General features: G+C 33.3%; 1 protein-coding gene across 3 annotated transcripts; it reads right to left on the bottom strand.

Annotated features, from left to right (window-relative positions):
* Positions 1-4,336: 4,336 nt before the first annotated feature.
* Positions 4,337-17,179, bottom strand: gprc5c (G protein-coupled receptor, class C, group 5, member C). Of its 3 annotated transcripts, none has more exons than XM_073827817.1 (6): positions 16,850-17,179; positions 12,821-13,880; positions 7,963-8,063; positions 7,627-7,749; positions 6,975-7,028; positions 4,337-5,611 (listed from the first exon to the last, which is right to left on the bottom strand). In XM_073827817.1, exons 2-5 carry the CDS (start codon positions 13,866-13,868, stop codon positions 7,023-7,025), a joined length of 1,278 nt encoding a protein of 425 aa, XP_073683918.1. In that variant the 5' UTR covers positions 13,869-13,880; positions 16,850-17,179; the 3' UTR covers positions 4,337-5,611; positions 6,975-7,022. The 3 variants fall into 3 exon arrangements, with proteins under 3 accessions (XP_073683918.1, XP_073683917.1, XP_073683919.1); XM_073827816.1 differs by lacking the exon at positions 6,975-7,028 and having other exon boundaries at positions 16,850-16,914; positions 17,046-17,140; XM_073827818.1 differs by lacking the exons at positions 6,975-7,028; positions 7,627-7,749.
* Positions 17,180-22,767: the final 5,588 nt, after the last annotated feature.

Raw genomic sequence — 22,767 nt, 5'->3', positions numbered from 1 at the left:
AATATACAAATATTTATGTTCTCATGGATAAATGAAATATATATATATTTAAATATGCTGATTTTTTTAGTTATTTGAGTACTATTTATATACAACATTCAATAGTTTTTATGTTTTTAGCTTTCACTTTAATTTTAGTTCCAGTTTTATTATGTGCTCTTGTCATTTTTATTAGCTATTTAGGTTTATTTTGATTGCAGTTTTACTTCAGTAGGCCTATACGCTTTTATTTTACTTTCATTTTATTTTGACCAAACGATAATAGTTCTAAAACATTTTGCTTTTGGAACAAAGACTTAAACATAAAATAGTATTAATTAATTCTGTGTATGTAAACTTTGACAGTCTTGACTCTGACAGGTGGCAATATCGAATCAACTTGTGGTTTAAGAGTTGTTACAGTAAAGGTTCATCTCCTGTTAAACCACACAGGCCGACAGATTGCGAAAAAGTACTGTAATTTACATAAGATATGTTACATAATTCCACCAAGTGGGCGGAAATGAGGAAAATTGATACGTCCATAACACCTACTCATTCATTTAATGTGCCAGCGCTGAAATAGAATAACAAACAGCCTCAAACATTACATACAACATTGTTGTAAAAAAGACACTTGTGTCTCAAGGACAGGTTTTTATGTCTGCTATCTCCTTAAATACCCAGCACACATTGTTCTCAATGTGAGGAGAAAATGCTGATCATATTACTTATAGATTCAGCATCTAGATTTTACTGGCAGCGCTTAACATTTGATACACGGTTAGGACGGGCTGCAGGGAAGACATCCAAGAAGGCAGCCGGGGTGAACTTGACAAGAGACAGTCTAGGAACTGCAGACGTGTCCTAAATCAGGTTTCATACCATAAAACTAGAGGGTAGTTTGTGTTTCTATTGTGAGTTTATCTTGGAGGGCTCCGGTTAGGGATCAGTGTGAAATATAAGATAGATGATAGCATTGTTGAATATGTTTGATGACCAAAATACTACAGTCATAGGGAGAGAACGATTATTTCATCCAAAAATTAAAACATTTTATCATTTACTCATTCCAAAACAGTATATTAAAATATAAGATGTTGTTTTCAAACTCTGTTTGGGTCTAGACAACACTGGACCCCATGACTTTTACTGTGTAGACAAAGAACACTCTGACATTGTTTGGTTTTAGGAGGCTGAGATGCATTGATAACTTTAACAATGCATGAAATAATTTGTAAAAATGATTTACAAAATTACCCTATGATTCAATCACCTTCAAGCCATCCTAGGTGTATATGACTTTCTTCTTTCAGATGAATACAATCTGAGTTATGTTAAAAATGTCCAGTCTCTTTCAAGCTTTATAATGTCAGTAAATGGCTGTTGAGATTTTAAAGCCTGAAAAAGTGCATGCATCCATCATAAAAAGTACTCCACACAGCTCTGGAGGGTTAATAAAGGCCTTCTGAAGTCTGAAGTGAATCGATATGTTTGCATAATATATAAATATATATATATATATATATATATATTTAATATAATATATTTGTATATATATATACAAAACCAGTCATAAGGTTAAATTTGACAAAACTGAGATTTATACATCATATGAAAGCTCAATAAATAAGCTTTCTATTGATGTATGGTTTGATAGGATAGGACAATATTTGGCTGAGATACATCTATTTGAAATCAGAAATCTGAGGATGCAAAAAAATCAAAAAGACTGAGAAAATCACCTTTAAAGTTGTCCAAATTAGGTTCTTAACAATGCATATTACAAATCAAAAAATACATTTTGATATGTTTACAGTAGGAATTTTACAAAAAATCTTCATGGCATAAAAGAAAAATCTAAAATTTTGACCCATACAATGTATTTTTGGCTATTGCTACAAATATACCCCAGCGACTTAAGACTGGTTTTGTGGTCCAGGGTCACATATATTATATACTAACCCTAACCCTAACCCTAACCTAACCCTAATCTAACCCTAACCCGATATTATATACCCTAACCCTAACCCTTACCCACATGCCTATCCAGGCACTATCCTTGGAAGGGCACGTGCATTTTCCTCAGCCGGGTGCTAGGTAGGGGGGAGCTGTTGTAATTTCAACACACCTAACCCTATATATTATATACACTAACCCTAACCCTAACCTAATCTAACAGTAACCCTAACCTAATCTAGCCATAACCCTAACCCTAACCCTAACCTACATACATACATATATACATCCAGGCACTATCCTTGGAAGGGCAACGGTATAGTCTAACGAGCGTCGGCCCGTGCATTTTCCTCAGTCTCCCTATTCCAAACCTTCCCAGCCGGGTGCTGGGTAGGGGGGAGCTGTTGTAATTTCAACACACCTAACCCTATATATTATATACACTAACCCTAACCCTAACCTAATCTAACACTAACCCTAACCTAATCTAGCCATAACCCTAACCCTAACCTACATATATACATATATATATATATAAATATATATATAGATAGATAGATATATAGATAGATAGATAGATAGATAGATAGATAGATAGATAGATAGATAGATAGATAGATAGATAGATAGATAGATAGAAAGATAATTCTGTGGTACTAGAGAACATTCACTGGAAGAGAAAACCGCTGGCAATGCACTGTATGCAAAAACTTCTGCAACTGTAGTCTCTTTTAGCTGTGATTAAATGGAAAGAACATCCTCTGAAGCCTGATTTGCAAACTCATTTTATGAAAAGTCTGCACTGGACGACTGAGTCACCCAAAGCTACTCAGTTGTGCAGCATTGTGCAAAGACAACCTGATATTTTAATGTTAATGCACCTGCTTGTAGTCTGTGCTTTGTATTACTTATTTGCCCTGAGAGATTTTTTATTTTTCCAAGTATGTAAAAAACTACTCTGACTGACTGTTTAAAATGATTGCTGCGGTTAGGTATCACAACTGAAAATTCAACATTAGAATAAATGATAATGCATTGTTTCAAGTGTTTGTGCTCGACTTAAAATTATAACTTTAGTCTAGTTTAGTTAAAGGGATAGTTCACACAAAATGAAAATTACCCCATGATTTATTCCACCATCCTAGATGTATATGACTTTCTTCTTTCAGATGAATACAATCAGAGTTATATTAAAAAATGTCCTAACTCTTCCAAGCTTTATAATGGCAGTGAATGGGGAGACTGGATTTGATTTTCTGTAAACACCGGAACTCTCTCATGAACGTGTGTACAACAGTTAGCAGAAGTTAAATATTACAGTTTATACAGATTCCCTTCAGAAGGATTTTATTAACCCATTGAAGCTGTGTGGAGTACTTTTTATAATGGATGGATGCAATTTATTGGACTTCAAAATCTCAGCACCCATTCACTGCTATTATAAAGCTTAGAAGAGAAAGGACATTTTTTAATATAACTGATTGTATTTATCTGAAAGAAGAAACTCATATACACCTAATATGGCTTGAGGCATGAGTAAATCATGGGGTAATTTATTTTTTAGCGAACTAAAATACTATTACTATTCTATACTATTACTAATGCTATTAAAAATACAATAAAAACAGTACTATTATTACAATTTAAAATAACTCAGGCAACATTTTTTGAACCGCTGAAGAATTACAAGTTTATCTCTTACAATTCTGACATAACTTGCGTGTTGCAATGTCAGAATTGCAAGATATAAACGTGCAATTCTGTGAAAAAAGTCACAGCTGCAACATAAACTCGCAATTCTGAGGAAAAGTCAGAACTGTGCATTTATACCGTGCAATTCTCACATTATAACTCGCAATTGTGAGTTTATATCTCACAATTCTGACTCTATACCTCACAATTGCGAGTTTATGTCTCACAATTCTGAGAAAAAGACAATTTCGACTAAACCTCACAATTCTGAGAAAAAAAAATCTGAACTTTGAGTTTATAACTTGCAGTTCTTTATGACTCGCAGCTGCAAATTTATATCAAGCAATTCTGAGAAAAAAGTCACAAATGTGACTAAAACTCGCAAATTTGAAAAAATAAGTCAGAATTGTCCGTTTATATCTTGCAATTCTCACATTATAACTTGCAATTGTGAGTTTATATCATGAAATTCTGACTTATTTCTCAGAATTGCGACTTTTTCTCAGAATTGCGAGTTTATAATAATTTTTTTAGCAAACGATCCCTTTGAGCATGGGATTTTTGATTGCTGGTATAATGCAAATTTTATATACAGTACCATCAAAAGTTTGGGGTCTGAGTAAGATTGCAGCAAGGCTGCATTTATTTGCTTAAAAATACAATAAAAACAGTAATATTATTACAATTTAAAATAACTCAAGCAACATTTTTTGTTATTAATACATTTTAATATTTTTGTGGAAACCCTTAATACATTTTTTCAGGATTCTTTGGTAAATAGAAAGTTTAAAAGAACAGCATTTTTGAAATAGAAATAGTTAGTAACATTATAAATGTCTTTACTGTGACATTTGACCAGTTGAATGCATCCTTGCTGAATAAGAGTATTCATTAAAAAAAAAACGTACTGACCCCTAACTTCTGGAAGGTAGTGTGTATATATATATATCGGTACTTAATATCGCTTATACAGTTACAATAATACAAAAAGAAAAAAACAACCATGTGAACCTTTTCCTGTGCTTTGGTCATGTGTTGACGCAATGGCTAGCTTTAACAACCCTTCATCCGGAACTCTGCAGCTCAGTCTGACACACTGAGACACTAATCAGCAGTATATCTATGTAAATGTCATCACTAGTTACCATGAAGGGAATTTTCCATTCGAACAACTTCCCTTTGGGAAGTTATCCTGATGAGGTCCCTCTGACCAGCTCACACTGACAAATAGTCTCACATTAGAGAATTCCAAATAGTGTTTTTCACATGGAAAGCTGAGCATCACTAGAAAAAAATGTGTTAATAAATATCCTTAAATTTCCCATTCAATCAAAGTTTAATATGTACATCCAAAATCAGAACAGTTGCATATGGTTTGAAAAAGGTATTCTGTTCAGATGGAGTTTAATTCTACTTTACACTGACAATAAATACAAAGTTGGGAAAATAATAAAGTAAGCAGTCTTGTTGCTGCATCCAAATTATTGTGATTGCACATTTTATATATGTAATCTAAGGCTTATGCACATGTATGGTGTTGCAACACCTACATTTACAGTGGTAGAAGCAGCATTTCAGAAGTCCTTTTACAGGATGAGTGACAGAAAACCAGCATACATTTATTTTACAGTCCTCTGCTGGTCTGTGTTTCTTAGTAAACACAGCTAGTAGCTTTGCAGTAGTCTATACAATCATTGGTGCAGCTAATCTTTTTAATTGTCCCATGCACAACCAAGCCATACTGTACAATATCTTCAGCGGTTCATTCAGGTTGAGATAACCCAACACATTCGCCTTCAGTGGAGCAAACCAACGAATTGCTGCTCAGTTAGTCTGAGTTCACAAAAGTTGGTGTATGTAGTTGACCACAGCGATGAAAAGAAAAACAAAATCACAAATCTTAACTTAGAAACACCAGAAAAAAAGAAAAGAAAAACAAGTTGGCGTCAGCTGATCACTGGGGTCTTCTGATGAAATTTCCCTATGTGAGAAACAGAGGAAATATTAGATTACATCTGGATCAAATATCTGGATATGTTATCTAAATATCTAAAAATAATTTTAAAAACAGGGTTATTATATTTACATTGAAGACCATTTCCACCGATTAATAAAAAATAAGTTATTGCGACTTTTTATCTCACAATTTTGACTTTATGTGATTACGTGATAAAAACAGGCAATTCTGACTTTTTTCTCTTAGAATTGTGAGATATAAACTCACAATTGCAAGTTATAAAGTCTAAATTGGCTGATATGAAGTCACAATTCTGACTTTTCCCCTCAGAATTGTGAGATATAAACTCACAATTGTGAGTTATAAAGTCATAATTTTGATGTTCTCAAAATCGTGACTTAATTCACAATTGCGTGTTGCAATGTCAGAATTGCAAGACAAAAATGTGCAATTCTGAGAAAAAAGTCACAACTGTGACTTTTTATCTCACAATTCTGACTTTTTTCTTGCAATTGTGTGAGATATAAACTCGCAATTCTGAGAAATAAAGTTGCAATTCTGAGAAATTGAGTTTTAGTCGCAGTTGTGAATGTTTTTCTCAGATTTGTGTGATATAAACTCACAATTGTGATTTATAAAGTGAGAATTGCAAGTTATAAACTCACAGTTCTGACTTTTTTCTCAGAATTGTGAGTTTTAGTCAAAAACGTCTTTTTTCTCAGAATTGTGAGATATAAACTCGCAATTGCGAGTTATAATTTGAGAACTGTAAGATATAGATGCACAGTTCTGACTTTTTTCCTCAGAACTGCGAGTTTATATCTCACACAATTGCAAGAAAAAAGTCAGAATTGTGAGATAAAAAGTCACAATTACCTTTTTTTATTTTTTGTTCACTGGTGGAAATGGTTTCCATATAGTAAACTAAAACCATTAAAAAAATAAAAAGTATGTTAGTTCTGCTATTGTCATTTTTTATTAGTTGAACTTTATGTAACTAAAAAAGAAAACTAAAACAGAAATAAAAATAATAATTAATAAAAAAAACTTAATTACATAAACTAAATATTAATAAAACCTCAATGTTTAAATTTAACAAATAAATATAAGAAAAAATACATATAAATATAAATACGCTTAAAGTTATTAGTAATTAAAATAAAACTAATTGCAAATAATCACATATAATAATAGCAATAATATCTTTTTATATAAAAATGTAACAAATAAATAATAGGTGTAACAATGTAATTTTAACAGTGACTCTTTGACAGAAAGAGGAAATAAGTAGCAATAAGAGGACAAAAAGATTCCTTCTGTCGCAGAGATGAGAAAAAATAAATAAATTAAATGATTTGTTTTTTAAATAAAAAGCCAGAAAACATACAGTTTAGTTTATTAGTTCCCACTTCGTCTTCCAAAATGAAACTTCCCCTCATACCTTACAAAGAAAATGAAAATAATTAACACAAACAAACACAGACAAAAAAACTCTAAAATGGCCTTAAATTCCACCATCCCAGACAGAAGGTTAAAGTGTCACCAAGTGCATTCTAGGAATGAAAGCAGATCTTGAAAGAATGAATGACAAGGCAAAGAGGGAGAAGTATGGCCCATGGACATGGGTATTTGAGAGAGCTGATAAACTGAGAGGCACCAGAAGACCCAGAAACTCAAGAAGAAAAGTTCAAGGACAGATTCTGTTTTCTTCACCAAAAGGAAAGATGATGTTGTTTTGTTTGGGTGATTATGGGCTTAATTTTGCTAAAAATCTGTAATATGCACATTTAACTATTGATTAAACATCCCTATATATACAAAATTAATGGTAAACATAATTAACTTTTTTTTTTACATTTGAACTCATACAGCACCCTTACAAAACTGAAGGACATTTCACGAAAAAAATTCTATTCAAATGCAAGTAGGTCAGTATGCATGCATGTTGAAAAAGAAGGAAGGAGGCTCAAAGTGAAAGGACGATAGGCTGTAGAGACCCAAAGCAATCAAACTCAGCATCAATAATGCTCTCCACATACGTTTGTATATATTTGTCTCATATCATCAAGGTGTGCGGGGGGGCCGGCAGGACCGATCTGGGGTTTGGGAGGAGTGCCTGTGGATGCTCGTGGAATTACATTGTCATACGATTCCATCGGTTGCTACAGCCGAAAACAATTCAAACAGACACGGCAGGTGAACACACAAATGCACAAAAACATTTGTTGGGTCTATAACATACATATATGGATGTATATATAGACTCTGTGGAAAATGTTTAGCTCTCTTGTTTCTTTGTTTGTGAACAGAGACATTACCACAAGACATGGTGGTTGTATGCATAGTCAAATCAGTAGTAAAATATGTGCACTCACATTGCCCACTCCTTTGGTGATGATGGCCAGTTCTGTCGGCTGGTAAACGCAACTTCGGAGTTGGCCATTATAGCCGCTGTATGGGGACATGGGCTTATTGGCTGTGAAAACAATGTTGAAACAAATATATTAGTATACTTTTGTATGTGAAGCACGCAACTTGTCTTACATATATATACTTCAGCATAAAATAAAAATGGCAAAGTTTGTTGTATGTGATAAATGAGAATAAGATAACATATTTGCCCCTGGACAATGTATTTCAGATTTGTTATGACTTATGTTGAAATCACACTTTTTAAATAAACATAAATTAAATGTACACTATAACTAAAACCATAAAAACACAGCTATTTACATTTTTATTTAGTTTAAGTTGATGTTTTAAAAAACTAAAATATAAAATGAAAATGTACAGACAAAAAACAACAACAACAAAAATAAAAAATAACTAACAAATAAAATAAAAATAAAATAAATTACTAAATAAATAATAATAAAAATGGGGTCTTAGTGATACTTAACACTGCTGGATTTAAATATATATATATATATAAAAATGAATATAAGTGTGTGAAAAAATATGAATATAAATATATAAATATAATATAGAAATATATTATAGAAACAAACACTACAACTAAAACCATAAAAAAGTTACTTGAAATATAAAGCATTAATTGCAACAACAAAAATAAATAAATAAATAAATAAAATAATATATAGTATATATACACACAGTATATATATATAAATAATATAATAAATAATAAATTTAATATAATAAATATGTAATAAATAAAGAATAAAGTTACAGAATTTATTTCAGCTATTCAAACTTTTATTTGGTTTAACTTGATGTATTAAAAAATAAAATAAAATAAAATGAAATAAATTAATAAAATAAAAATGAACAAAAACTATATAGACAAATAATACCCCCCCCTCCAAAAAAAGAAGAACTAAACTACTAAAATGCAAAATAAATAAATAAATAAATACATTAAATAAATAAAAAATAATAATAAAATAATAATAATAATGACTATATAGAATAGTCTGGGGTCAGTAACCCCCAAATTAATTTTTTTAAATAAATACTTTTATTCAGCAAAAGTGCATTAAATTAATCAAATGTGACATTAAAGATATCATAAATGTTAATAACAATTTACATTTTAAATAATGCTGTTGTTTCTGCTCATTAAATAATCCTCAAAAAATGTATCATGATTTTTATACAAAAATATTAGGCAGCACATTGGTTTTCGGTGCAGACAATTATTATAAAAAAATATTTTTTAGAAAACCAATTCAGCATATTAGAAGACTGAAGACTGGAGAACACAGGAATAAATTATTATATATAATAAATATATATTTTTACAAATATGAAAAAAGAAAAATGATATTTTACTAATATTTCACAATATTAATGTTTTACTGATTTTTTTGATCAAATAAATGCAGCCTTGTTGTGAACAAAACACCTTAAAAAAATCGTACTGACCCCAATATGTTGGTATCGTATGTAATTATATATATTTTTAATTATAAATTATATAAATATACTTATCAGAAATGTATATTAATAAATATATTTTCTATAGAAAATATCATTTACTTTCTGGTGGACAAAAGCAACAATAAAACAATGTTAGGTTTCTAAGAAACTAAATATACGCCTTTCTTTTATCACAGTCTCTTAGCAAATATCTCCCGTTATCTTAACCACCGCATTACGTGCGTTTAGAAGCCACATGACACAGAACGATTTGATAAGGCTAGAATGATGCAGCGGGGCAGAAATGTCCTCTCGCTGTAAAATACCTAACACTGATGATACTGTTGCCACACCTCAGTCTCCATGGAGACATGCTAATGTAAACACTCGCTTCAGGGTCTCTACAGAGAGTCAGATAGGAGAAGAGTGTGCTCCTGTTGACTCACGTCAGGGTGGGAAAGGTACTCCATTTTTGCTCTGGGTGTTCATTTACTAGTGAACTTTCCAGCACTCTCTGTTCAATATGAACAGAAGCATTCCTTTTACATCACAAAACCGCAGCTGCTATGCAAATACTGAAGATGAGGAAATGTTATACATATGATACGCTATGGAGAGATTATTGAATATATGTGACTGTACTGGTTGAGTAAACACAGTTGGTTATTGTTAATTCACAATAGAAAGGTTTGACCCATAGCTCTGAATGCACAAATGCATAGAGACTCTCAGCTACCTTGGTTCAGGTTCATGGACATCAAAAGGTAGCAAAGATATTTGCATGTTTGGCTAAAGGAAACAGACAGGTGCAAAGACAAAGAGAGAATGAGACATAGACGTCAGGGAGAGAGAGGATGGATGAACAGCGTGTTAGGTGCGGTACGATCAGATATTATACAGAGTGGATTCAAACATCAGCATATCAAATTCAAGGGTGTAAGCAGGAGTTATCGGTGAAATTCAGCCCTGTTTCCAGCATGTTCTGCAGCTTTGTCCTCTCTCAAAGTCACACGCTCCCTTTCCTCTCAGTGCATGTAAACACACACAGGACATATTGGGTTTCTGGATTATATAATTGGAAAGATTCGCTGAATTCAGAACCACTGCATGGAGCTTTTGAAACAGCACAAAGCAAAGGTGCAAGGTTACATGTCTGTACACAACATCAAAGACATTTTAGATCCATAAATAGTAGTAATTAGAGTTTGGGAATTTAGAATTCATTCTTGGAAATACTTGAACAGAATGATTTTCATGATGTTTGGGTCATTTGCACCTAGCAATAAAGACACATTTGGCCTATGATATTTATGTGAAACGTGAAAACAGTTTTGCTATAGGGCTGTCAAATAGAGTACTTTTAAATAGTAATAGTAATTTTTAAAAAGCCTTGATTTTATTTTGCTCGTGATTGGTAAACCTGCAAAATACTGGAAGTGGCACATTCCACGGATGAGAATTATTAGACCGTTTTCCAAGGCTGCATGATATATTAAACCCATTTAAAAAATCATAATAAAGCATAATACTTTGATTCAATTAAATAAATATATGCGATGCAGGTTTAATACGTGTAAAAACTGTTATCATTTAACGTGTGGATCGTCTTAAACTCCATCTCTGCATATTGCTCTGAGTTTGGGTTTATTATAGGCTAATGTTCATCTGGGAATGCAACATGCGCCATTTCGTCAGATTTGTAAAGTAAATCATTTATAAACCTACACAAAAATAGGACAATACATTGATATCTTTCTCAATATGCAAACTGTTGCATCGCGATATCAAAATAATGGTGTAAACCTTAGCTCTGAGTTCACACGTTTTGATGCGCTCATATTAGCATTTAGCATATAGCATTTCTGCAAAATTTCTGGTCTCCTTTTATTACTACAAAAAATAATAATCCGATTACTCGATTAATTGTCAGAATAATTGGCAGTCTACTTGATTATGAAAATAATCTTTAGCTACAGCTCTATTTTGTTATAAAATATGTCAGAACGTGCATCATGTTTCAACAAGCCTTACACTCCACAAGGGGCGCTGTATTGGGTGTCAGCATTAAATGTCTGCTATACCTTGTTTTCTCTGATATATCAACTATAGTACTTGCACAGTGAAGAAATAGTTGTGTTTATAACTAGCTATATTTACTTGAAACGTGAAAACAGATACGTATACATTGTTTTGTTATGGCTGTCATAATTCCTCAATTCAATACCAGAACTCGATTTCGAAAAATACTCAATTTAATTTTGTTAGTGGCGAGTAACTGCAAAAATACCAGAAGTGGCAATTCCATGGATGAGAATCCATGAAATGCATTATTGGACTGTTTTCCAAGGCTGCATGATGTATTAAACACCTTTTTTTAAAAATCATAATAAAGCCTTTACACTCCACAAGGGACGCTACAGCCAGTTTTCCAGTTCTCTTACAGATCAACCGCAGTACTTACACAATGAAGAAATAATTGTGTTTATAACAATAACAGATATTTATATCTGAATACTTAGAGTGAATAGAAATATTAGGACTCAGGATCCAGAATAATTGTGTATAGAATGATCACAGATACACTACTGTTCTAAAAGTTTGGGGTCAGTAAGATTTTTTTTTTTTTTTTAAGAAATTAATTTATACTTTCATTCGGAAACTAAGCATTAAATTGATCAAAAGTTACTAAATATTTTTACATTATTACAAAAGTCTCACTGTTTTCACAAAAAATAAAAGCAGCACAGCCATTTTCAACCTTTTTAATATTATAAATATTTGTTGAGCACCAAATCAGAATAGTAGAATGATTTCTGAAGGATCATGTGACACAGATGAGTGGAGTAATGATGCTGAAAAATCAGCTTTGCATCACAGGAATAAATTACATTTTAAAATATATTTAAATAGAAAACTGTTGTTTTAGTTGTAATAATATTAATAATAATAATAATAATATTAGTAATAATATTTTGCTATTTTACGGAATTAAAAAAAATAAGTGCAGTATTGGTGAGCGAAAGATTTAAGGTTTTAAAATTTTGAAATTATAGTGTACACATTTTGGCACATGCAATGGCAAAATGTTAAAAACTGGACAAAAATATGACGTTTTACTTCATAGACAGATGTATCAATATACAGTTTAAAAAGCACTTTGATAGAAAAATAGCCCCTTATCTGGTTTGAATCAGCCTAATCAGACAAAAGCTCATTAAAACACTTGTATTTCCTGATAACGATATGGGCACTGATATATTATGGATTCCCAATAAAAACTAGCTGTAAAGTTTGATAACTTCAAAGTAAAGATAAAAAAGTTTAGAAAAACTCAAAAGCTTGCATTTACTATACCTGCATTGGGCTCATCCATAGAGAAGGCCTTATTCTCCATATACATGCTCTGTGCACCTTGGTCCTTCAGAATGTTCTCATAGCCTCTGCTGGGGTACAGGTTTTCCTCAACAACTACCTCGTCATCATCGTCATCACTCAGGCTACACACCGCCGGCACCGTGTGGAATAGCAGAAACACCCATGCGTTTGAAACCAATGCTATAGCCAATGTGGGATCGTCCCATGTTGGCGCACCATGCTTTGAGTTCCCGTGCAGATACATGACAATCCACGCCACCCAGATGCCCACCGAAAGCAGTCCTGTGACCAGGAGGAAGGCTCCGTCTTTGTGCCAACGCTTGTATTTGCCTGCAAATATGGCTATAGATGCTATCACGACCGCCAATAGTAGACATAGAACATAAATGAGCGACATGACAAAATCCCGGTTATCAATGTTACAGGGAACAGCTGTAGCAGCAGTCAGATTTCCGGACGCGTTAGTTGGGTATCGTGCAATAGTAAGAATTAGCCATTGTGTGTTAATAATAACTTGTACCAGCCAGAGTCCCAGAGCACCCAAGCACCAAACCCAACCTCTAGGTGCCGTGTTCCTCCTGGCCAGTATGTTTAACCTAATAGCTTGCATGAGAAGGCAAGAGAAGCAGCCAGCGAACAGCACACCGAACAGAAAGCGTCGCGACGCGCAAGTAGCAAAGTTCTTCCCAACTATGAAGGCGAACGTGAGGGCAAACAGTCCAAACGTGAAGATGAGGAACTTAGCGTGAAGCCCTAACGAACTGCGCCACTTCCGGTTCGTGACGAAGGGAAGGCTGGCTAGCAGCACGATTAGAAGAATCAGGCAGGCCACCATACCAGCAGCCGCAAATGCCTCAACTACAATACCCCATGCTGAAGCCAGGTCACAGAGCTTGAAATACAAGGAGTCCACATTATCTCCACAGCCCCTGGGGACCGAAGTCTGGGCCAGCGATCCAGGAAAGACGCATAGAGCGGTGAAGAGCAGAAGATGGAAACACTGGGATTTGGAAGCGAGGCGATCCATGGTGTCCAGCACCTGAGAGAGAAAATCAGGAATGAGTTAGGAGAGCTACAAGATACTGAGTGATATTAGCTCAAAATCCACTCCCACACCCAGTGAGGGAGTGACAACATCAGGATTGCAACAATATCAACAGCCTTTAAAATGTCACTCACATGTTCCACATGGTTGGCCCACCCTGGCCATTAGGTTGGCTCTCTAAAGGTGTGGACTCTCTAGACTTTGAGCATGGAAAAACACTTCGGACAACGCAATGATTATGGGCAACAGGATTACGTAACTTAACTTGATTTAAGTTATACAACCATTCAAAGTCAGTGAAAAATATCTCTTAAGCATGATTTCTGAAGGATCACGTGACACTGAAAACTGGATTAATGGCTTACAGTAGACTTTAATATGCTTTTTTTTGGAAAATATCTCAATGTTTTCTTTAATTCTTGTAAATTATTGTGATTGTGATATGAACATGTTATGATATGAACAAATAGGCAGTAAACAGCCTCACAAATCTAAAGTGTAAATCATCCTAAGGTTCCTGGTTCAGACATGTCCAAGAAAAATGAATTGTTTATAGTGAGGAATTCACTATACTCAGTAGTGGCTCTAAAGTGATTCACTGCCTGAATTGGTCTGATTCATCTAGTGTGACCACACCTTAAGAGAAGACATTTCTAAACTGGGAGCTTGTCCAGATTTGTCTGTTAATCATTAATTGGATTTTTAAAGAATATTTATTGTCTTAATTCCACATTCAAAACCTTGAAGAGAGTGAATCAGGTAAAACCTGTATTACCATTTAGCAGTTCCATTCAGGAAAATGACAGTTAATTGAGACCTTAAAGGGACAGTTCACACAAAAATGAAAATGCTGTCATTAATTACTCACCCTCATGTCGTTCCAAACCCATTAAGACCTTTAACGGGTTTGATCTTAGACAAATGAAGATATTCTGGATGAAATCAGAGAGCTTTCTGACCCTGCATAGACAGCAATGCAACTACACGTTCAAGGCACGGAAATGTAGTGAGGGCATCAATAAAATAGTCCATGTGACATCAGTGCTTTAATCGTAATATTATGAAGCTATGAGAATACTTTTTGCGCACAAAGGAAACAAAAATAAAAATTTGATTAACATTGGCCGCCATTCACGAGAGTACCGCGGTAGTTGCCTTGCTGTCTATGCAGGGCCAGAAAGCTTTCGGATTTAATCAAAAATATCTTAATTTGTTTTCTGAAGATTAACAAACGTCTTACAGGTTTGGAACAACAAGAGGTTGCGTAATTAATGACAGAACTTTAATTTTTGGGTGAACTATTCCTTTAAATGTTTTATTAGAAGAAGAAGATGAAAAAATTATCAGAATAATGAAGTTTACAATAAAAATCTAATTCAATAAGCAAAACCCGATATCCAAACCACATGAATCTTAGTATGAAACAGGGGAGTTGCTAGACCTAAAGCTCTACTGGGGCACAGGCCCCCATTACTCGTTAATTCAGTTGTTACATGTAGTTTAATGTCTTTATTTTATTTCATGTAGTTTAATGTCTTTATTTTATATAGCAACGCCCCTGGTATGAAATATATATATTACAACACCACCTATATTTGATATTGTTTTGGAAAGATTAACTGCAGTGAACTGAGTTCCACTAAATTGTAAACAAAATCTCATTACACATTCAAAAGTGAAACTGTTAGCAAGAGATTCATTGTTAACAGGTTGTCTGTTTAAACGCATTATACTGATTTCATTACTTAATCAATACTTTCCCTCAGGTATCAGTCAGATGAACTCTTTCAGGAACTGCTACAGTACAGTTTGTGCTTTTCTGAAGCCACTCGCTTTCCTATTTGATGGATAAAGACTACTTATATTAGTACACAAACTTCGGTTGCAAGGTAGCAAATTGATATAAACCAGGGCATTAAAAATAAACACAACATGAACTCAAGGTGTGAGTTGTTCACCTGCTGGATGCTTGAAACTCTCAAGATGTTCTCTAATGTTCTGGTTGCAGTTAAGCTCCAGCAGAGGATCACAGTTTTTGCGTGTTACGCAAGTTTCTTATATTCTAGCGTAAATGTCAACAATATGTCAATTTATGAAATATTCAACAAACATTTCATTATTTGAAGTTCAAAACTAGGAAAAAACTCTTAATTTCCAAGGATTTTAAGTCAAACGGCTTGTGTGGTTTTCCCACATTCTTGGGAAAAAGGTTCCAGTGAAGAGTATTTATTTATAGGCTGTGTATTCCTTGTAGCTCTTTAATATGAAACGATTGTGCTTAATGTACATACTATCCTCTTTCGTTGAAAATACATTCAAATAGCTTTAACATTTATGCAATATTAAAATGGTATCATATAAAATGGTATCAAAATATAATAAATATCTATACATATAAATATAAAATTTTCAGAAATGTCATGAAACATTTTATCAAGGTTTAAACGTATGTTAGTCTTTTTCAGCGTTTTCCTCCAAATCCATATGATTTAACGAACTAATTTTGACATACAGCCGTTTGAGCCAATCAAATCATTTAATCCGTCACAACGCACCAATCAGAGCGCAGCACAGGCAGGTATTCGTGTCTGGGCGTCTTACCTGAGCAGGTGAACAAAGATTCTCTTCATTCCTTAAATATAACGGGATAATTTGACAGATGAAGCCGAATTTGAGTTGATTAACATCATTAATAAGACTACTACCACCGCAGTAAAACATTTTAAAACCAACCCCCAAACAAAACATGTTACTAAACTGAGTAGCGTCTGAATAATCGTGTTATAAACAAATCGTGGTAGGAGTAATATTACCGTAACTACATAAAACGTATATTAACCCCCAAAGCACATACAGTTAATATCAATAAGCCACAACAAACGCAATAAAACAACGCACAAACATACTGCAAAAGTGCAAATCTGTGATTTGAGATGCACAAGAAAATAACAAAACAAACTCACCTTTTGCAGTCAGATGTAGATGACGTGGTTTATCTGTCACTCTTTGGTATACGAGCACAATTTACCTGTTCCAGCAAGTGCATGAAAATAAATAAGTCATCGCGACGCCAAAATGTGCCAGAGAGCTGAGGTGAGGTATTAAACCCTGAAGAAGAAAAAAAAAACAATGTTCCCTTTGTATCCCAGGCAAACAAACCTTCAAAAAGCTTCAAGGATAGTCGAGGGCGAACACTTGGCGAGTTTTGATAGCTTTCAGCGGCCAGTGATGTGACTCAAACTCTCAGTTTCTCTTGCGCGCGCACGAGCTTGCACGTCCCTCTAGAACTCGCCTGCTCTCGCTGTCACTGTCGGGAGCGCGCCTGGTTTCACTACCTGGAAAAAAAACAAACTGAGAGGAAAAAAAGGGTATCGTAGTGCCACCTTAGTGAGCTATTTATGGTGGAGAGTAACGCTTAGTATTTTGTCAGCTTCCCCTTCATCCATCTATCCACACAGCACTTTACAAACGCCATTACAAACTTTAAAACTAGACTGGTAATTTGAGGCCTCAGTGCTGCGTAGTTTTGCTAAACCCCAGCACCAGCCTACACAGGTAAAACTGACAATGGCTTTTGTGTCTTTTTCTGTGGGACTGGACAGAGATGAAAAGGCAATCTGAACTTTAAAAAGAATCGAGGTTAAACAAAGACAAATTGAATCTTTCCTTGCGTATGCTGCCCATTCACAATATGCCTAAATGACTTGTTTGACTCTTTAATGCTACAAACTTATATTGGTATTACAGATCTATATTTATTTTTATTTATTTTTTTATTTATATTTGCAAGTAGAAAGTAATAGGTTCAAAACTTAATCCTGTGGGAATTATATTTCTAAAAGTGTGTGCACATTGCCACCTAGTGGGAAATCATTATACTATTACCTATCCATATCGAATTTGTGGGAGCACCATTTACATTTCTACAGATCTAATCTAGTTTATTTGATGTTTTTTATTCCTGCAGTGACAAGACAGCATGTGAGCAACCTGAGGTCAAATGTCCTGCTCAAGGTTATACTTCACTCTACCTATGCAGCCTTAAACTTATCTGAATGCCACTGAATATGCTGTTGTATATATCTTAATATATTTCTGGTTGTATAGTGTAGTATGCTAAATAAAGGACTATCCATTTCTGTTACAATTGTGATATACTAGAGGTAGAGAGCTAGCAGGCTCATTGTTTGTTTTCCTGTCTGGTGTGATGTTGGCGTGTGAGGTGTGAATATGTTCTGCTCTCATAACAGGATACTGTAGTTATTACACAGTGTGTTTTCTTTCCTTTTTTGACAGCAAGAAGGAAAGGATGAAAGAAGTCAAAGAAACTTAAGCACGTATCACAACTGATTTTATAGACTTGGATTCTGAATGCTTCCATCACTTAAATGCACCAGAGCTTCAAGTTTGAGTGCTTTTATTTTATTTTTTTAAACTCTAGACACATACACTACTGGTCAAAAAAAAATTAACAGTAAGATTTGCAATGTTTTTTTTAAAGAAGTCTATTCTGCTCACCAAGCCTGCATTTATTTGATCCAAAATACAAATACAGCAAAAGCAGTAATATTGTAAAATATTTTTACTATTTTAAATAACTGCTTTCTATTTGAATATATTTTTAAGTGTAATTTATTCCTGTTATCAAAGCAACAATTTCAGCCTCATTCTAATATGCTAATTTGCTGTTTAAGAATCATTATAATTATTATTATTATCAATATTTAAAACAGTTGAGTCATTTTTTTTTCAGGATTCTTTGATGAATAGAAAGATCCAGAGATCAGCATTTATCTGAAATAAAAATCTTTTGTAACATTATACTATACCATTCAAAAGCTTAGATTCAGTAAATTTCTTTTATTTATTTATTTATTTATTTTTATTTATTTTTTTTTGGGGGGGGGGGGGGGGGGTTATAGAAATTAATATTTTTTATTTAGCAAGGATGCTTTAAATTGATCAAAAGAGAAATTAAAATTGATTTCTAATTCAGATAAATGCTGTTCTTCTGAACTTTCTATTCATCAAAGAAACCTGAAAAAAATTCTACTCAGATGTTTTGAACATAATATTGTCACGCGGGTGTGCAGGACGAGACGAGACGATAGACGAGATTAACAATCAACAGTAAATTTAATAGAATTCTCCAAGATGAACAAGGCAGGAACACAGAGGGCTTTCACACACATCCAGATAACGTTAAAGACCGACAAAAGACTAAACTCAAAGACAGACTTATAAAGGGTAACTCATTATCAAACACAGGTGACACAGATGACTAATGATTACAAGGACAGGTGAAACAGATGACGGTGACGAGGGCTAAACCAAATGACAACAGAATGGCAGGGGAAGACAATGGGTGAAACCAATGACAGACAGGGTTGTGACAAATATATTTTTTGAGCAGCAAATCCTAAAATGATTTCTGAAGGATCAAGTGACTAGATTCAGCTTTGAAATCACAGGAATAAATACAATTTTAAATTTTAAGTTATTTTAAAAAGTAAAAATATTTCAACATTTTACTGTTTTTGCTGTACCTTTGATCAAACAAATACAGGCTTGGTGAGCAGAAGAGACTTCTTTAAAAAAAAAAAACATTAAAAATCTTACTGTTCAAAATGCAAAAAAAAAAAAATTAGTACACATTAAAAACACATTCAAAGGAAAGCTTGTGTGTCACAATATCAATCATGAAAAACAATGCAACCTTTAAGGAGAAGTGTCATGCAAATGAAATATGACTTCATGGCAAAATATTTTACATTATTTTACATTATTGATGAAACAGGTAGGCAGTTCTCCTATGCCAGACATCACTAGAACATGTTGGTTTTAATTTCATTAATTTATCTGCTGTAGATCATTTAAAACCGCTGATGTTAAAATTGAATCACATTTATTTTCGAAATACATTATTGGTCTTATTGTGCATGATTTATTTGTGCACATTAATCAGAAATTGAGCAGGAACACCATCTGTCATCCTGAACCACAGTCATTTTAAACCAGTTTAGTCAGAATACACTGTTAGTTTTAACCAGCTAAATTTGAACCTCTTGAAATTGACAGAAAAATCTGGCATAAAACCCTTATATTTCATAATCCAATCAGTTCCAAATAGGAAAAAAAAAATCAATCAATAGTAGCAAAATATACAGTTTAAAAATATTTTTCAAAAGTTTGACTTACTAAAAAGTAGTGCAGCATGTTTTACAAGAAAATACTAAAATACTTTTTAATTTCAAGTTTTATTCAATGCTGTTTCTTTGTAATTATCTGTGAAATTTACTAGCAAATTCTAAGTGAAAATTGTAGGCCTAATTGTTTCAGACTAAGTGAACTGGGTTGTGACTCCATGTTGTGATTTCATGTTGACTTTACAGGCAAAACAGATATATAGCAAGGGCAAAACCATGTTTTGCAGCTGCATAAGACTGAGCTAATCTAAAGCTGCCCTCAAACAGAGCAGGTTATTTATTGTCTTAAATATTCAGACTCTTTCTTGTGCTGTCAGCCGTCTGCTCATATTAAAGCTTTAACGATAGATGTGCTTTCTTCTCAGGCATCTGTGTTTGTGATGCAGCGGGGGACTTTTTTCAAAGAGACAACATCTGATAACATCTGCAGGGCCAGAGGCTCCCTCTCACGACTGAAAAGGGAGAGAGATAGAACAAGAAAGAAAAAAGGAGAGATGCAGAAGGCAACACTGGGTGCTGAGAAACACAAGTGCATTAAAGGACAAGAGAAGAGTTCATAACCAAAGCTCCAGATAATAAGTGAGTTAATTTATTTTAGACCAGAAGGTTAAAAACTTTCCTCCCTAATTCTGAATAATTAAATCAAATATTTCAATGTACCTTTCAGCCAAAAATATGATCATTAAATCATTAGTTATAAAAAGGCATTCAAAACACATTTAATTATCATTATCAAGTCAAGGACTGACACACAGGCTTTTAAAGTAAAAAATACATTTTATATACAGCTGGCAAGTGTGCAAAACATCAAGACTTCACTGCATTTAGATCCGAATCTGCTCTTATTAAATATACACTTGCAAGTATTGCTCTGTATCTAATCAGATAACAATTTACAGAGTAATTGAATTGACCCTAGCATGTCTGTGGTGATCTTAGTGAATTCTAACAAATGGAAATTTTTGCTGTTGCTGCATGGGAGTACAGAAGCTCAAGGCTGGCTTTGTTCAGCAGAGACTGAGCCCCTCAGGATGAGTCTGTTTGTACAGTGGTGTCTTCACTCGTTGTGTTCCCACGTCAAAGCCCCTTTTAAAGCCTCATCCAGTCGCCCTGCACTGAAAATAAACAGCTAAGCCAGCGACTGCAGTTTGCACACTAGGGTTAAAAAGGTCAAACATCTTGTTCTGCTTCAATGGATGGGCTCCGAAAGGGTTGAATTTAGTCATGCAACATAACTTACAGCTGCATGAAAGACTTGATCAGAACATTCTAGACAATTATTTAAACATTATGAAACCATGTCTTAAGTTTGTTCAGAAAATTGAATGGTAATTACACTACCAGTCAAACGATTTTGAACAGTAAGGTTTATTTATTTCTTTTTTTAAGAAATCTCATCTGCTCACCATGTCTGCATTTATTTGATCCAAAATACAGAAAAAAAGTAAAATTGTGAAATATTTTTACTATTAAAAATAACTGCTTTCTATTTAAATATATTTTAAAATGTAATTTATTTCTGTGATCAAAGCTACATTTTCAGCATCATTGCTTCAGTTTCAGTGCCTTCAGAAATCTTTCTAATATGCTGACTTGATAAAAAAAAACATTTATTATTATCATCAATATTTAAAACAGTTTATCTATCAGCATTTATTTACAATATAATGCATTTGTAACATTATACACTATACCATTCAAAAACTTAGTGTTCTTTGGGGGAAAAGAAATTATAGAAATTAATACTTTTATTTTCCAAGGATGCTTTAAATTAAAAAATGATGATAAAGACATTTATAATGTTACAAAAGATTACTATTTCAGATAAATGCTGTTCTTGTGCACTTTCTATTCATCAAAGAAACCTGAAAAATATATAATAAAAAAAATAATAAATGTTTTTTGAGCAGCAAATCTGAATATTAGAGTAGTTTCTGAAGTATCATGTGACTGAAGTAATGATGCTAAAAATTCAAATATTTTTTTACTGTTTTTGCTATACTTTGGATCAAATAAATGCAGGCTTGGTGAGCAGAATAAACTTCTTATTACAAATCTTACTGTTCAAAAACTTTTGTCTGGCAGTGTACATTCAAATTAAAATGTCTTGAGTAAATTTAAGATGGCTTCAAATTGACCGCTAAACATATTTTATAATATGGAATGATAGATCATAAATTAATAAGACAAGACTGTTAATTAAACATCATTTGTGTGTTTTAAAGTACTTCATTCATCTGCAATATGAGCAACATTTATAAAAACACAAAATACATGACACATATTCTTACAATATCAAAATACATTTAAATGAAATAATGAAAAATCTGTCATCATTTACTCATCTTTATGTAATGTATTTATTTTTAAACTGTCTGGACCATTCGTCCTGTTTTTGATTAATCGATGTCAAAATTTATGTAATATGTCTCTGTATGCAAATTTAAAGAAACATAGACAGCAATGCATTAAATTTCAGCCTTTTTCTCATACAAAGCTATCTTATATGCCGTTAAATCACCTTGATTATCTGGCATGAGTCATGTGGAATAGATTTACAATACCTTTAATCTGCTTTTTTTGTCACTGTGGTGCTTAATGGTATACGTCAGCTTTTACTTTCATTATATGTTTCACACAAGAAAGTAAGTCTTTGAGGTTTGGACCGACACCAA

The sequence above is a fragment of the Garra rufa genome, chromosome 22, assembly GCF_049309525.1.
Source record: "Garra rufa chromosome 22, GarRuf1.0, whole genome shotgun sequence".
Lineage (NCBI taxonomy): Eukaryota > Metazoa > Chordata > Actinopteri > Cypriniformes > Cyprinidae > Garra > Garra rufa.
The sequence above is the reverse complement of the archived record's forward strand: the minus strand, read 5'-3'. Positions and strand labels throughout refer to the sequence as shown.